At 47.3% G+C, this 15,639-nt stretch overlaps 1 protein-coding gene across 2 annotated transcripts in view; it reads right to left on the bottom strand.

Annotated features, from left to right (window-relative positions):
• The window catches only part of SMAD3 (SMAD family member 3), a 112,824-nt gene that overhangs the window by 95,210 nt on the left and 1,975 nt on the right, over positions 1–15,639 (bottom strand). Inside the window, exon 1 of one of the 2 annotated variants that reach the window (XM_073304418.1) lies at positions 9,769–10,332. The exons of the other annotated variant lie outside the window; for it this stretch is intronic. Coding sequence (XP_073160519.1) covers positions 9,769–9,974 — 206 coding nt within the window. The 5' untranslated portion in view covers positions 9,975–10,332. Of the gene's footprint in view, positions 1–9,768; positions 10,333–15,639 lie in introns of those variants that run through there. 2 annotated transcript variants of the gene reach the window in all.

Genomic DNA, 15,639 nt, shown 5'->3' with positions numbered 1-15,639 from the left:
CGTGCCGGCTACCCGCTCCAGACACAGTCCGGCCTGGAGTAAACAGGAGATTTGGGATCTCCTGTGCGTGTGGGAAGAAAAGCCTGTGCAGGCACAGCTATGGATCAGCTGTTGAAATGTGGACATTTATGATCACACTGCACGAGAGATGCAGAAGAAGGGTACAGCAGGGATCTACAGCAATGCTGTGTGAAAGCAAAGGAACTCTGGCAGGCATATCAGAAGGCCAGGAAGGCCAACAGTCAATCCAGTGCTGAGCTGCAGCCCTACCACTTTTACAAAGAGCTGCATGCTATACTTGGCAGAGACCCCACCAGCACACCACTATGGAACCAGAGTCACAGGCACCTGCTGTGAACACAGAGGAGAAGAGGAAGAGCATGGAGGACATGCAACTGGGAGTTCCAGATATGTCACAAGCCAGGACCTGTTTCAGACTCCACCGCAGTCCAGTCAGTCACAGCAGTTGAGCATGGGTGATCCCAATGCAGGGGAAAGAACCTTGGGTAAGTGTGTATATGTTATTTTCCATTACAATGATGTACTGATGGTAAACCCAACTTAACAGGACACAGCTATCGACTTTTCATTCATTTACTCATCCTAGAAGGTGTAGCAGAACAACAACAAGAGGTAAAGGTATCATCTGCTTTTCATTCCCCTGCAGAGATAGGCATGGAAGGCCACATGGCGCAGTTTGTTTGTGTATACAGGTATATCCCTTGAATCCACCTGAGAAATCTCAATTAAACTTTTGGCTGCAATCCTCTCCCGAAGGTTTCTATGGATGGCAGCCTTATTTCTTCCTCTGCAGTATGACAAATTCCCATGCCAGTCAGCAATAATTTCAGCAGCACCATTGCAGTAAACAAGCTAGTAGCATACAGGTCCTGGTGGCTTCAGAACATGAGCAGCAGCTGTGCTCTCTGGGCCTTTGTCATCCTCAGGAGTGAGATATCAGCTAAAATCACCACCACCTGTGGAAAATGGTGCCAGAACTCAATGCCATTGCCCTATACTCAAGAGTTTCACACAACTGAGCAATTCTCTCCTTATTTCCCTCACCCCTGCTAGGCCATAATCATCCTGGCTGGTGCTGTGAGTGGCACTGTGTGCAAGCACTTCAAAGCAGAAGCATCAATAAATATGTCTAGTTTTAAACTTTAGAGGAGCAAGAGAACAGTCCAAGTCTCAACTTTCGCTTTCCATTGTGACCATGGCACTTCTGTGTGCTTTCTCGGTAGCTACTGCCACTGCAGCCTCGAGGGGTTCACCCTCCACATCCGGAGAATGCCTGAGCCAGATAAGGGGGAGAAAGAAGATGACTCAGGGTAACAAGTTCAGTGAGACCCTGTAAACCAGTACTGCATCAGACCATGAGCTCAGGGTCTGGAGAGTGAATATTGCAGACTGTATGGAGAAGGAAAGAGCAAACAAGAGAATGGCCCAGGAGTTCCAGCAGGAAAAGGAGAGAGGAAAAAATGCACCAGGACATAACGGGACTTCTCCACCAGCAAACACAGATGATGGAGACTGTTGTGGACCTACAGGTTCAACAATCACGGACTTGCCTCCCTTTGCAATCTATGGAGAACTCTGTTATAATACAAAAAGAAAAGGAGTACTTGTGGCACCTTAGAGACTAACCAATTTATTTGAGCATGAGCTTTCGTGAGATACAGCTCAGCTCACGAAAGCTCATGCTCAAATAAATTGGTTAGTCTCTAAGGTGCCACAAGTACTCCTTTTCTTTTTGCGAATACAGACTAACACGGCTGTTACTCTGAAACCTGTTATAATACAGTAACTCCTCACTTAAAGTCATCCCAGTTAACATTGTTGCATTATTACACTGCTGATCAATTAGAGAACATGCTCATTTAAAGTTGTGCAATGATCCCTTATAACATCGTTTGGCAGCCACCTGCTTTGTCCACTGCTTGCAGGAAGAGCAGCCCGTTGCAGCTAGCTGGTGGGGGCTTGAAACCAGGGTGGACCAGCAGCCCCCCCATCAGCTCCCCGCTCCCCTAAGTTCCCTGTGCAGCAGCCACCCAGCAGGCTACCAATTGCTGGCAGTTCAGCTGTCCCTCCCCCCAGTGCCGTGTGCTGCTCCTGCCCTCTGCCTCAGAGCTGGTCTCCAGAGCCTCCTGCTTGCTGTGTAGGGGGTGGGAAGAGGGGGCTAGTGTCAGGGTGTCCCCCCCTACCCCTTGCTTACCCCCATCTTCCATAGAGCAGGGGTCCCATGACAAGGCTCAGGACAGAGGAAGCTTCCTGGCAGCAGCTGCCATCTCTGCTTGCTGATTAACTTAAAAAGGCGCTGTACTTAAGAGTGGGGACAGTGTACTTAAAGAAGCAATGCACATCTCTGTGTGTGTGTCTGTCTGCCATTGCTGTCTCCCCTCCCTCCATTTGTGCTGCCTTGTAGAGCGTGAGGCTACATTAACAACGAGTTAACCCTTGAGGGCTCAGCCAACTGTTAGTTCATCATTTAGCAACAAGGCATCACCTAGGAAATATCCACCCTCTGACTTCACCACCTCAGCCTACCTTCACAATCATCATCGCTGTGTACCAGTATTAAATTGTTTATTTAAAACTTAATACACACACACTAATATAGTCTCTTGTCCGGCAAAAAAAATTTCCCAGGAACCTAACCCCCTCCATTAACATTAATTCTTATGGGGAAATTGGATTCACTTAACATCATTTCGCTTAAAGTCGCATTTTTCAGGAACATAACTACAACATTAAACGAGGAGTTACTGTACCTCTCTAGATCCCCCTCCCCCAACATTCCACATGGCATCAGGAGCTGCATCCCTGCCCCTAGCACTCCACTCCAGGGTACATTAAGGACAACCAGTTTCAGATACGCTGACCTGAGAGTACCATAGGTGCCATGTGTGCGCCAAAATGGACATGAATGTTCCTGCCCTTTCTTCATCTCTGTACGTATTAAGTTTTCAATGTATTTGCTTTTAACTTTCACAGAATTTTTTGCAGCATTTTAGTTACTGAATAAAATTCTATTGTTTGGAAAATAATTCATCTTTATGAGACCCGAACATATACTGCAAAATGCCTCGCAGTACTGAAAGCACCCACTTATCTCTTACTGTACAGCAGGACAACTCATATGATCAGTGACAAAATAAATGAATGTAATGCAAGCACCACAAAATTAATAGGCGCATTATAGAATCATAGAACTGGAAGGGACCTCTAAAGGTCATCTATTCCAGTCCCCTGTACTCATGGCAGGACTAAGTATTATCTAAACCATCCCTGACAGGGGATAGTCTAACCGGCTCTTAAAAATCTCCATTGGCAATGTTACATTCACAGATATCACGCCAAGCGCCACACAATTCCTAACGGGTCCCAACAGCAGGGCCAGGTAGAACACAGTACACCATGACACATTACTGTGGCTCTCTGTTAGAGAGCTGTTTCAAAGCATCCCTGAGCAATATAGCTCAGCATTGAGCTATTGTGTCTGGCTCTTCAAACTCAGCAGACAGCCTCTCCACCTATACTCTGGCAGCATTTTTTCCCCCTATGCTCAGAGATGCTATGCAGCACACAGCAGGCAGCTATAACCACTGAGATTATTTTTCCCCAGTGAGATCCAATCTTGTGAGTAAATAACACCAGTGCTCTGTCAATCTACCAAAAGCACACTCAACTGTCATTCTACATCTGCTGAGCCCATAGCCGAATCTTTCCTTGCTTCTGTCGAGATGGCCGGTGCATGGCTTCGTGAGCTGGGGAGTAAGGGGTAGGAGGCCAGGTCCTCCAGGATCACTACTGGCATTTCAACATCACACCAGTGGTAATCCACCAGTTGGGAAAGTAAGTCCCTGCTTGCAACTTTCTGAACAGTCCTGTGTTCTTAAAGGTTTGTCATGCACCTTTCTTGACCAGTGAACGTTGATGTTAGTAAAGCGTCCCTGGTGATCCAACAATGCCTGCATATCCATAGAAAAGTAGCCCTTTCTGTGGATGTACTCTATGGCAAGGTGGTATGGTGGCAAAATAGGCATATGATTTTCAACTATTGCCCCACCATAACTGGGAAACCCCACTGCTTCAAATCCATCCACTAAGTCCTGCACATTGCTGAGAGTCACAGTCCTGCATAGCCAGAGACAGTTAATGGCCCTGCACACTTGCATGACAATGGCTCCTACAGTGGATTTTCCAACTCTCAAATCATTTCCCACTGACAGCATTGTCAGTTTCCACTGTGTGATCACCACTCACTTCTCCTGTCAGTGAAGCTCTCACTCTGGTGTCCCTGCACTAGGAAAATCAGGGCTGGGGCTAGTTCAGCACACAGAGCCACGAATGTAGACTTGCACATCCAAAAGCTATATAGCCATTGCTCATCATGCCAAGCCTGCACTATAATGCAATGCCACCAGGCAGTGCTCATTTCTTGGGCCCAGAAACATCACTCCACCATGAATGCTGCTCTGTGAATGCCACCAACAACTTTGTATTGGTTCTTGCTATGCATTCTGTCCTGCACAAAATCATCAGGTTCCCCACTGATTCGGTTCTTCTTGCAGCTGTGCAAATACCAGAGGCTCATGCGTCCTACACTTGGAACACTCATGACAATAGTGCAGAGCTGTGTAGGTTCCATGCTTCTTTCAGAGATGCAGACAGAAAGAGGAGCCATGAGGGGTTTGTGGGTTTTTTTAAGAAAGGTGCAAAAAATATGGAACATAGATAGCATTATGGAATGGAGAAAATTGCATGATGGGAAGTTGCTCCAAGCCCCCCCTGCATGACTCATTTCTGCCCCAATGTGCATTGCCAAAACTTCCCAAAAGACATCATGCTGGATGGTGGCGGGTTGCACACTGGGAGACCTCTCTGTGGTGCCCTGCACTCTGCACTTGCCACAAGCATTCCTGGTGAGTAAGTACAGGACCAGCACAGGGAGCCAAGTATGCATGCACACAAATAATACACTAACTGCAGCAGCTTTATGCCAACATAGCCTGCGTCGGCAAAAGTTTGTAAACCTGCCCTTATTTTGTTCCATTTCTTTCCAAAAGAAAAAATATCCAGAGTTTCCAATTCAGTCATTACACTCTAGCCTTATATCCGATGAGTTCTAGAAGAACTCACACTCATCCTCTCTTCCCAAATATATTTAAACTAACAAAAACTTACTTAAAAAGCTTGCCTCTTTCACCAACAGAAGTTAGTTCAATAAAATACATAGCCTGCCCCACCTTGTCTCTCTACAATTTAAAGGAATTTATTCTTTACATAGAGGAATCTTGGCTATTGTAAAAACCACTTGCAATGTTAAATAGAAATACCACAATTGGATCAAAAAAGAAAACAGGCACAGAAAGACACACAAAGGCCACCACACTGGAAAGATCTTATATTTTACCACATGCGTGCACAATGAATAATACTCTTGAAATAATAAGGCATTTATTGTCTCCTCTCATACAGACAAATGTCTATACTGTGTGACTCCTAGAAATTAATCAGTATCTGCCACACATTGCAGATTTCCACAGTACACTCACATTTAGTAATTTTAAGAATTAAATGCTTACAATTCACCATAACTCCTTTTGTTTCTAGGACTGACTGTGGAGATGCTTGGCACGTGCACAAACAGTGCAACCCATTCTAATGCAGATCACAGGTTCAGGAACAGACTTATGAACTTGTTGCTCTTCTCCTCAAGGATGAAATTTAAAGTTGACATGTTTGTGTTCTGCAGAGAGTACAGCAAAGGTAGTTGTATGCCATCCAATTCCACTACAACACTCTTTGATTTCAGAGAGCTATACTTACAGCCACCAAGAACTTTGAAAACGTGATGCCAACTGGTGGCTTGTAGGAACAACAGATTCAAACCTATTTTCAGAGTAAAGCAGCAACATCCTAACTTTGAACACGTCTGTGTTCAAGGAAGGTATTCCAGCAGCATACAACTTTGGAGAGGTCAAAAGGACACATGAATGCCCATTCTACACCAGATATTTGCAAAACTATCACAAGAAGCTATCACTAAGTTATCTAGCAAAAGGAGCACGTTTTTGAATAATGTCAGCTTAACGTGAATGGAAAGCCTTCTTAATACCCATTAAGATGCAGGCTAACACATCTGAAGCCATGCTAGATGGCAGTGCTGTAGTTGGGAGGGAGAAAAGGGGAGTGTTTTAGAGGGAAAGCCTAGTGTGCTTAGGGTTAAGTGAATGGAGAGCAAGGGCATGCTTTGTATGACCATATCCGATTATTAATGCACAGATTTCCACCTCTGCACGGAGAAGGTCACCCACATAACACCTTCTCCCTTTCTCAGCCTGGCTGAAGACCTCTGTGGTTGGGGATTCTAATGTAGGAGAAGATGATGACCAAAGGCCTGGGGAGCTATATACATTGCTCCCCCACCACGCTACTAGGAATCTACTTAAAATGAATACAGTCTCAAGCAGAGCCCCCTTCATGCTGTGGAAACTCCCCTTTGGAGGAGGAAGGACAAAGCCTCTTTAAGTAAACTATTCTGCAAGGGAGCAGCACTAGCAGGCCAAGGTGACAGTGGACCCAATTCAGTCAGGGTGGATGTGGTCCACTCCCAATAATTGACGGAGGTGTCAATACCAAGAGAAGGAAAACTGACATAAATGTCCACAAAATGGACACAAAATCAGACATCAGGAATGGCAACATACAAAATCCAATAGGAGAACACTTCAATCTCCATGGACATTCAATAACAGATTTAAAAATAGCCATCCTTCAACAAAAAACTTCAAAAACAAAGAGAAACTGTAGAGCAACAATTCATTTGCAAACTTAACATCATTAATTCGGGCTTGAATAGGGACTGGGAGAGGCTGGCTCACTAAAAAGCAATTTTCCCCTCTCTTGGTATTGACATCTCCTCATCAATTAATGGGAGTGGACTATATCCACCCTGACTGAATTGGCCTGGTCATCACTGGTGCTCCACATGTAAGGTAACTCCCTTCTCTTCGTGTGCCAGTATATTTATGATTCTATCTGTAATTTTCACTCCATGCATCTGAAGAAGTGGTTTTTTACCCACGAAAGCTTATGCACAAATAAATCTGTTAGTCTTTAAGGTGCCAACAGACTCCTTGTTGTTTTTGTGGATACAGACAAACCCGGCTATCCCTCTGATATCTGACATTCTGTGTAACTTTGGGCAAGTAATTTCATCTCTTTATACTGCCATTTCCCCGCCACCCCTTGACCATTTATACTGTAACCTCTTCCAGGCAGTGACTGTCTCTTACTAAGGGTCTTCACAGTGCCCAACACAGGCCAATCTGATCATGGGCTTTATTATTCTAGAACATATTGCAAAAGAATCTAAAGGGGCAGGTTAATCTTTTGTGTTAACTTTTGCTGCAAGGGGCAAATGCTGCCAGGCTTACTCAGGCAAAACTCCTTTTGCTGTCAAGGATTAAGGACTGCAGGATTGGGCCTTGTCTCAGCAGACATAAAAGACTGTAATGGTTGCTGGAGGACTCACTTTAGTGGGTAAAAGTAAATTTGCAGAACTTTAAGAGATAAATAAACCTTAACCTCTGCATGCTTAGCATTAGCTAGAATGTTCTCATTTAATGGTGATGGCTTGTGATGTTTACTCTTTTTGCTGATGATTAATTTTAAACCCCCTTTTCCCAGAAATAATTGAAACAAGTTTCCCCACCCTAACCCTATTTGTTTCCCTGGAATTACAATATATCAGAAAATGACTCCCAATCCTTCCCAAACACTTGTGCTGTTAATTATGTAAATTTCAAGTGATTCCCTTCCCAGTTCTGCACTGGTCAGTCCTTATTAAAATCAGAAGCCCAACACACATAGCAAGTCACATCAGTAGCAGAACTTTTTGGGTTTGAAGCAAATACTTCAAGAGCTTTAGCTGGTCACCATGAGTTTCAAAATTAGGCTTAAAGACAGAGAATCCAGGGTAGTCTCACTAACTACAGTGGAGTCATTCTGAATTTACACTAGACTCTGACCTAGTGTAATTCGGTAGAGAAGAACTGAGCAGATATCGAACAATCTTTAAAAACTGTATTTGTTGGGCTTGGAGGTATTCATCTGGGGGGGAGGGGGAGAGAAAGAGTTCCAACTCTACCCAACTTTTTAAAACTACTTGTTTCAGCGGTTCATACAACTGATGCGGCTTTGTGAGTACTAGCCACTACATATTAAATCATTCTGACAACCAAGAGTATATGGGTGCACATGCACGCATGAAAAAGAGAATCAACACACAGAAGCATACAATTATACACCATTGAACTGTTCTCAGTGAACTTTAATATGTTTAAAAAGCAATGCTGTATTATTCCATAAAATGGAAAGAAAAATGCCAGATATCTGAATAAGCTTACCAAAAAAAAAAAAAAAAATCAGCAATGAAACGTTCTCAGTGATTTGATTTCCACAAAGATAATCATTTAAATACTTGTCCTCTCCTGTGCATTACAATGAGTCCTGTGTGCAATCATACTGAATCAATCTTAAAATACTGCAAAAAGAATTAATTTACATGGAAAAAATTAGTTATTCAATTTACATGACTCCTCCTGCAAACAGCAATCCCATTTCGCTGTGCAAATTGCGTTCCTTTGTTGAGGGGAGGGGGTCAGGTCAAGTTACAACCACCTACTCTGGAAACATGTATCCAAGGGTCCTAAATCACTTCTTCAGGGAAATGTGCGACTGAACATAGCAAGACACCTAAAACTAATTTCTCTCATTCAGAAAGGAAATCAGAGATACTAATTTTAACAGTAACAGAAAACAGAGTGAAACTTTTGGCTATGAAACAGAGAGTATCACCTACGAGTATAACTAATCCAGAATACTTCCATCTTTTTTCAAATCTTAGCTGAAAACATTTTCCCTTCTTAATTTCTGTCTCCGCTGTTAATAGATTGTAGTTCAATTCTGTGATCTCTTAATTTTAAATATGCAAAGTATTCTGGAATAGTTTGTAAGAAAGGAATACAAAACCAAACTTCTATTGGAGTTGACTGGAGAGAAAAGCAAAATTCTCCTAACACAAGCCTGTAATGGTATTGCTTTTCGGAGTACCCCATGTGTATGCTTAACGTCTATAATATCCACACAAACGTGTGTGGGTGCATGCATCAGTCTGCAACTATTTACAGGTACACGTGTCTCAGCCATGCGTGTGCAAATGGGTGTCCATATGGTTATTCACCTCTCAGTGTCCTGGCAAGTAGCTATGTGTGAGTATAAAAGAGAATGCACGTATTTATATGGGTGCCCTTATGCTTATGTCTCTTGTGGGTGTCCATTCCTTACCACGGCACATGAATACATGTGTGACCCTCCATACACACACATGCTTCTGCAAGGACACCCATAATTGTGTATGGATGTAAGTCTCTCTCTCTCTGTGGGCAAACATATATCTCTGCCCATGCCTGATCTGTGCATGCCCCCCTCAGGGAACACAGGTGTCTCTCCATGGGGCCCCCCACGTGTGATGAAGGTGCCTATTCCCACATGTTGTGCCCAGCAGCCTGTGCAGGTCTCTCTTTGTGTGCCCCCCCCCCCGTGTTCTGTGTACATGTTTCTCTCGGGGGGAGCACATATGTCTCCGCATGGGCGCCCCTGATTTGGTCTGTGGGTGGGTGCCACCTCTGTGGCTCTGCGGTGCCCCTGCTCGGCCTGTGGCTGGGTGGATCCCCCCACCCCGGGGTGCCCTCTCCCTACCTAGGGATGGTGATGCACTTGGTGTTGATGTTCTGCGTGGTGATCGCCTTCTCCAGCTCGTCCAGCTGCCCCGTCTTCTTCAGCTTCTTCACCAGGCTCTTCACCGCCTTCTCGCACCATTTCTCCTCCTGCCCGTTCTGCTCCCCCTTCTTCCAGCCCAGCAGCCGCTTGACGATGGGGGGAGTGAACGGCAGGATGGAGGACATGCTGGCTCCCCTGCCCGGCGCTCCGGGAGGCAGCGCCCCACCCAGCCGCTGCCGCCTCCCGCTGCGGGCGGCCCCGCGCTCCGAGCCCGCCCGAGACCCCGCTCAACTTGGCGGCGGCGGCCCGCTGGGCGCCTGCCCGGCTCGCGGCGCGGCCCCCCGGCGCGGGACTGCTCCGCCGGGCAGCAGCGCACAGGGCCGAGGGCAGCGGGGCTGGAGCCTGGCGCCCGGCTTCGCTCGGAGCCCGGCCCCGCGGCGCCCTCAGCAGCCCCGGCTGGCGGCGGCAAACTTTGCCCCGACTGCTCCCGCGTTCCCCTGAGGCGGAGACTCCTCCGGCCCCCACCCACCCCCGCTCTGCGTGTGCGGAGAGGCGGCCGCTCCGGCTCATTCCCAGTCTGCCTTTCATGCAAATCGCCGCCCGGCCGCCCCGGCTCCCACCCCCGCCAGCCCGCCCAAACGCGCTGGCTCGCGCTGCCGAGGGAGGGAAAGAAGGGGAGCAACGGGCGGCCAGCGCCGCCCCCGGCCCCCAACCCGGCACGCGGGAACCACCAAGAGCCAAAGCGGGGGGGCTCCACTCAGTGACCCCCAAACACACAGCGAGCCTGGGGAACATAGGGGGGCGCCCCTCACTCCCTGTGACCGTCCATACACACAGCCAGGCAGGGCAGGGGCTCCACTCAGTGACTCCCCCCATACACCCAGCGAGCCCGGGGAACGTAGGGGGGCTCCCCTCACTCCCTGTGACCCCCGCATACACACAGCCAGGCAGGGCAGGGGCTCCACTCAGTGACCCCCACCATACACCCAGCGAGCCCGGGGAACGTAGGGGGGCTCCCCTCACTCCCTGTGACCCGCCCCCCCCTGCACACAGCCAGCCAGGCAGGGCTGGGGGCTCCCCTCAGTGACTGTCCCATACCCTCCCTCAGTGACCCCCCCATACACCCAGCGAGCCCGGGGAACGTAGGGGGGCTCCCCTCACTCCCTGTGACCCCCGCATACACACAGCCAGGCAGGGCCGGGGGCTCCCCTCACTCCCTGTGACCCGCCCCCCCCTGCACACAGCCAGCCAGGCAGGGCTGGGGGCTCCCCTCAGTGACTGTCCCATACCCTCCCTCAGTGACCCCCCCATACACCCAGCGAGCCCCGGGAATGTAGGGGGGCTCCCCTCACTCCCTGTGACCCGCCCCCCCCCCTGCACACAGCCAGCCAGGCAGGGCTGGGGGCTCCCCTCAGTGACTGTCCCATACCCTCCCTCAGTGACCCCCCCATACACCCAGCGAGCCCGGGGAACGTAGGGGGGCTCCCCTCATTCCCTGTGACCCTTCCATACACACAGCCAGGCAGGGCAGGGGGTCCCCTCACTGACCCCCCCCATAAACACAGCAAGCCTGGGAAACATAGGGGGGGCTCCCCTCACTCCCTCTGACCCCCCCATACACACAGTGAGCCTGGGGAAACACAGGGGGCTCCCCTCAATGACCCCCCATAAACACAGCAAGCCCGGGGAACGTAGGGGGGCTCCCCTCACTCCCTGGGACCCTCCATACACACAGCAGGCAGGGCAGGGCAGGGCAGGGCAGGGGCTCCCCTCAGTAACTGTCCCATACACCCAGTGAGCCCAGGGAATGTAGGGGGCTCCCCTCATTCTCTGTGACCCCCCCATACACCTAGCTAGCCTGGGGAACGTAGGGGGCTCCCCTCACTCCCTCAGTGACCCCCCCCATAAACACAGCAAGCCCGGGGAACGTAGGGGGGCTCCCCTTACTCCCTGTGACCCCCGCATACACACAGCCAGGCAGGGCAGGGGGCTCCCCTCACTGACCACCCCTCATACACATAGGGAATGGGCGGGGGCTCTCCCCATACACACAGCAAATACAAGGAGTGCAGGAGGGTTTCCCTCAATGACACCACCCCACCCATACACACAGTGAGCCCAGGAGTGGAAGTGGGGGTCCTCTCCATTAATCACAATTCCCAGGGAATGGAGGGGGGAGCTTCTCTCTATGATTATTCCCCCCGCCTCCCAAAAAAAACCCCAACGATCCCACAGTAAACCCAGATGCCTGGAAGGGGGATCTCCTCTCAATTACTCACCACACACACACACACAGCGTGGGGATTACTCCTCTCAGCTAATTACCTCCCAACTTCAGAGCATATGAAAGGGTGGATGTTCTACCTTCTCCCTCCCACCCGCATACTCTAGAAAGGTTAACAATTGACCTTCCTCTCCTTGCTCACTCATATGTCCCCACAGAGTGCAAAGGGGGACTTCCTCCCCACCACCCCCTAAAGAGGCAGACTCTACAGAGAGTCAAAGAGGGGGAACTCCTCTCAGTAAAGGTTACACACACACACACACACACAGAGCTAGGGTTTGTTCCCCAATCCCCGACTCCTGGGGCTGAGTGTGGGAGAGTTAGGCAAAACTGTGTTAAAAATCTACACTGAGAATGATGTGGGGGGTTGAAATGTCATTGAAATTCATGCTGCAAAAAATAAACTAATACAAATGACAAAGCCCCTCATGGCCAAAAGGAGAGACACTGAAAACTATAGAGCTGCATGCCAGAACCTAAATAAATAGGCCCCTGATGAAGCTATGTCTTCACTATAAAAAAGACTTGTTTTTACACTGAGAAGTCCTAGTGGCAACAAGGCAGGGTAATTTTACCTCGATGTAGCTAGCTAATTTGGTATTCCACTTGCCCACCTTGCCACTCCCTTTGCTAGTCTCATTATTTTTTTGCTCTAAATCAGACACAAATTGCACAGTTGAGACACGACACCAACGTGCATTCTCTTACATTCGAGTGCCTCAAATTTTGGGTGCACATTCAGGCCAACGTTTCAGAAAGTAGCCCTGATTTAGTGACCCAGTTTTTGGCTGACCAACTTGAGACATCTTGAATGCAGATGTGCTGAGCACCCATAGGTCTTCTTGGCTTCATGCTTGTCTACACTTACAGTGCATGGTGGAGCTGCGTCTCTGTAGTGCTTAGTGAAGACACTACCTATGGTGACAGAAGCCATCCTGTCGACATAGCATGTCTACACTGGGAGTTCAGTCGGTATTGCATTGCTCAGGGGTGTGGGAAACACCTGAGTGACATAGTTGTACTGATGTACGTTTGTAGTGTAGACCAGGGTTAAATCTGGAGTTGTGGTTGCTCAATGCCTCTGAAAATGAAAACAGTTTCAACAGTTGGTCACCTTAAAATTAAGGCACCCAAAAAACATCAGTGGGCAGCCAGCTTCCCTGCTCATTGGTGGTTTTTTTGCCACTAGACATATTGGGCCAAATTCCAAACTTGCTTATTCTGGTGTAAATCAGGAGTAGATCCACTGAAATCAGTGAACCATAACCTGAACTTCACCAGCACTGTGGTCAGCACACTCGAAAAGGAAAAGTATTTTGTCACAAGATGTAGAATTAATTTTAAAGATTGTATAAATATTAAAATTTTATGGGACAGCTTGTGTTAGTTCTGGGTTTACCTGTCAAAGAGAGCTATCTTAAGAAAAATGCCTCTCTGAACCCCTAGACAGTATTTCTTTCAGTATTTCAGAGAGTTTTGGACACTCAGAATGGAAAAATTAACAGAGGAAAATGACAGGATCATCCCAATTTTACATGGTGTGGATATCTTTTCTGGTTTATAAAAAGTCTGATGTCTTAGAGACTACCTCTAGGCTGAAGAAGTATGTCTTTTATAGTAATAGAACAATTGTCTTCGCCTTTTAAAATATATCTTATATCTTGTATTCATACCTCTGTAACACAGTACGGGTGCAGAGGCATCATCCACTGAATTTTGTTCGTACTGAAATGTAAAGATATGTAGCGCAATGTCTTACAACGTGGTAAAAGTTCTAACTCTCCATGATTTATGTATTTGAAAATACCTAAAGTAAGCAATAATATTTTCAGAGATAATGTGCATTTCTTAACCTTTTAATAACAGATTAAAATATTGACAGTCCTACTACAAATCTTTGCCTGGCTGGTTAATTAATAAGGCCTATTAAATTGATAGGAATGGGGTTTAAACTTTACCTTCTAAAAGTTTTAGATTGGGCTTTGAGTCAGCAACAATATTGGATTAACTGCTAATATGAGAAAAAATAGCTCCTCTTCAGCACTCTCTCTCTCTCCCCAGAACGGCTTTTGGCTGCTTTCAAGATCAAGGAACAAATTCTCTGTTCCCTTTGTATCACTAAGGTAGTAAAAACGGAGTTGGGGGAGGGATTGAAATGACCTGGAGTGTTCCAATTTACAGGGGGGTTGGAAAAGGACTACATTGGCAACATTGCATGTAACTAGTTGACCACCGGGGGCGGGGATGGGGGAATTCAGGGGGGATGTAGGGAAATCCCTGGGTCGGGGAGTTCCAAGCAGGCACAGACCTAGGTCAGCTCGTTCCCAAGCGCTTTCCCAGTAGCTACCAAGTGCCATGGACATGTCAGGACAGGGAAGAAACATGGCTGGAGCATGCAGTGCTCTGACTATGCACAGCTGGCAGATGGTTCTTTGAGGACAGCAGGTGCATGTTGGAGCAGCCCCCAAGATGCACTAAACTGTGCTTGGGGCAAGGGAGGGAATCAGGGACTAATACAGTTCTTAATGTCTCCCTCCCCCTTTCTGCTGCATCCAGCTATTGAAACATTAAGTCTAATTTCTTTCTAGTTATCTAATGCCTATCGAGAGAGACAAGGTGGGTGAGGTAATATCTTTTACTGGCTCAGCCTCTCGTGGTGAGACAGACAAACTTTCGAGCTTACACAGAGCTCTTCTTCAAGTCTGGGAAAGGTACTCAAAGTGTCACAGCCAAACACAGGTCTGAACAGATAGTTTAGCATAAATAGTTAGCACGCCCACCTTGTCTCTCTAATATCCTGGGACCAACACGGCTACAACAACACTGCATATAATATCTATCTAGGTACTTATTCATACACAGAAACTTAGCTGTGTAACAGAGCAGAAGGATAATTAAAAGGGAAGTGGGTAACTTTGTGAAGTTCACCAAGAGTGATGTGGTTAACCATGACCATGACAGTATATTGCAATAGATTGCCGAAGGAGGTTCTGTCCAGCTAGAGTCAGTCATTGGATATTGGGGATGACATGTTCAGTGTCATGGTTGGATAAATGACAGACATGCTGAAGTGGTAGGACATGACCAAGGGAGGAATCACTGGCTATGCCTGTCCCAGATGGCAATTTTGATAATTATTTTTAGGACCTCTGGGTGGCCACTGGTAATTCTAGGACTGAGCAGTTGGGAGGCAAGGAATCCATCTATGTAGGTGTGAGGGCACCCATGCAATGGTGAGATAAAGAGATACCTGGTCTCTGGGCAAGGCAGAGCACACTGGTGAGAAGTATGAATTTTTCATGGACGTTACCGTGGACCCCTGGGAAATGTTAGCATAGAGAGGTAAGATAAGTGAAGAAAAGCAAATGGTTTGGTAGTGTTTGTGTGTGCTTTTGAATGAGGCTATATTAGAATGTTAACTTGTAAATAAGAGTTATGACCTTTAACTTTCAATTTCTGTCAAGCAAAATATTATGCACAGGGGAAGGTGTGGGAGCTTTCCATGGTTAAAATAATATACATACCATCTACAGTATAGCATTTATATACATACAGTACTATCTTAG

The sequence above is a fragment of the Lepidochelys kempii genome, chromosome 10 (genome assembly GCF_965140265.1).
Source record: "Lepidochelys kempii isolate rLepKem1 chromosome 10, rLepKem1.hap2, whole genome shotgun sequence".
Taxonomy (NCBI): domain Eukaryota; kingdom Metazoa; phylum Chordata; order Testudines; family Cheloniidae; genus Lepidochelys; species Lepidochelys kempii.
The sequence above is the reverse complement of the archived record's forward strand: the minus strand, read 5'-3'. Positions and strand labels throughout refer to the sequence as shown.